The sequence below is a fragment of the Stegastes partitus genome, unplaced genomic scaffold (assembly GCF_000690725.1).
Source record: "Stegastes partitus isolate 25-593 unplaced genomic scaffold, Stegastes_partitus-1.0.2 Scaffold685, whole genome shotgun sequence".
NCBI lineage: Eukaryota > Metazoa > Chordata > Actinopteri > Pomacentridae > Stegastes > Stegastes partitus.
In genome coordinates this window covers 5,585-7,549 of record NW_007578416.1, presented here as the reverse complement: position 1 = coordinate 7,549, position 1,965 = coordinate 5,585, and the positions used below count along the sequence as shown (strand labels likewise).

The 1,965-nt window shown below is 41.5% G+C and overlaps 1 protein-coding gene across 1 annotated transcript in view; it reads left to right on the top strand.

Annotated features, from left to right (window-relative positions):
• The window catches only part of necab2 (N-terminal EF-hand calcium binding protein 2), a 198,025-nt gene extending 196,900 nt beyond the window's left edge, over positions 1-1,125 (top strand). Inside the window, exon 13 of the mRNA XM_008290582.1 lies at positions 1,059-1,125. Coding sequence (XP_008288804.1) covers positions 1,059-1,087 — 29 coding nt within the window. The 3' untranslated portion in view covers positions 1,088-1,125. The remainder of the gene's footprint in view (positions 1-1,058) is intronic.
• Positions 1,126-1,965: the final 840 nt, after the last annotated feature.

The window sequence follows — 1,965 nt, the reverse complement described above, 5'->3', positions numbered from 1 at the left end:
TAGAAACCAACCAGTCCTGTAGAGATCAAACTTTTTGTCGATTAATCAGTTCACAAGCAAAGGTAGCACTATGAAATTATATTTGCTGTAAAGTTTATTGGAATTTCAAAATGTCTGACCTTTTAATGGGTAAAAATGAGCGACAAAATAAAGAACAAGATGCGTCAAGTATACACATATACATGAATATACAGAAAACCAACCATTAGTTGATTAATAGTCGAGTTTTTTAAAGCAAAAATGTCTCAAACTGTCAGCTTCAAAATGTGACGACTGGCTTGTTTCCAGGTTCTCTGAGTGTAAAAATCTAACTGAAGCTGTTGATTTGGGCAGCAGGTAAAAATGTTGTCCATTTTTTTTTTCCATTTTTACCAACAAAGTCTCTAATTAAAGAAAATCTTCATCATGTATTGATTGCTAATAAACAAAAATAAGCTAAACTAATGCTAGTTCACTGGAAACTTTTAAAATAAAGGTTGCATGTGTCGGATGCAGTCTGGAGCCCTGAGTGGTCTGATTATTTTGTGCATTGATGCATCCCCATAGATATATGTAGAGAGAATGACACACAGATTGCTGATGTGACTTTTACGGAAAAAGAAGTCGACACCTTCAGCTGCTGTCAGATTAATGTAAAGAAGTGGATGTTTGATAGCAGCTTCAGAAACTCATCCTGCAAGGGATCGAACATTTAAAAAAAAAACTGATGCAACAGAACACAAGAGCCCACCACGGTTTCCTCACAATCCTGAGGAAGCGATTATTGTTTTTGTCAGAAAGCCCGACTGTGTCATTATGTGAAACTCAGACGACGACTGCAGCAACCTGCTCAGAAAATGGCAGCATTTAAATCGACCGACACGAATCTGAGCTGATGTTTGGCCGACCGCCATCCTCGTTGTCTCACTTTTTATCCGTCTGTCGTCTCCATCTGCCAAAAAAAAATCCTCCTCATCTCCATTCAGTCCTCTCTTTTCTCCCCTCTGGGGCTCGTTGTGTTTTACGTCCTCCTCTCTGGCCTCTTTCTCACTTTGCTGTTTTTTTTTTTCTTCCTGCAGCCGCCTGGTGCAGCGTCAACAGGGACTGAGCATGAAGATATTCAACTACACGCCAAGACTCCTGGACACTCCCCACTACTTCTTCTTCTTCTTCCTCAACTTCCCTCCCCTTCGATCCGACTTTAAAACCTTTCCTCCCTCCCCCCCTGCGTTTCACCCCCACATTCTCCCCACCCCACACCCGACTCTTTTTGTAAGTACATGTTTACATAGTGCAAATGAACGGTGTCAACTGCGGTGAAATTTGAACAAACAGTGCATTTTACAGAAGACGTGTTTTGCATCTCACCACACGTAGTTTCGCTGGTTTTCGAGATTATTTCATGTTTCAAGTAGCTTTGAGCCACTGTACGGTGGAGTCTGTCATGTAGCAGGGACCCCGAGGTTGAGTTTTTTCATGTAGCAGTCTTTGGGCGGTCCAATGTGGGAATGCTGGCATTTTTATTTTCTAAATCACTCATCAAGAGCTGAATGATCACAAAAGCAATTTTTTGTTTGATTGTTTGTTTGTTTCGGACATTATTCTCACATCAGCCATCCTGAACTCACAGACGCTTTGCCTAAATGAGGACTGTCGGGAGGTCTAGTTGTCAGATCAGCTTGCAATCTCAGGAAAACAGAAAAGTAAGTCGCTGACAGCTAGCTGTAAAAGGCCCGTCTGGACTGGGGTGGAAAGATACCACGGAAGGTCTTGCGAGCAAAGTTTCCGCGCTGAAAACAGACAAAACCTCGCAAAGGGAAAGAAGCAGTCATGCATCTAGTGGCTGGAAATGTTGCTAACAGGATTTAAAGACGGAAATATTCTCAAAACTGGATGTAAATGAGTTTAGCCCAAATTCAACCCCAATTCATAAACCTGTTTTGACGCAAAAAAGGCTTTTTGAAACAAGAAAGACTCTTAAAATGC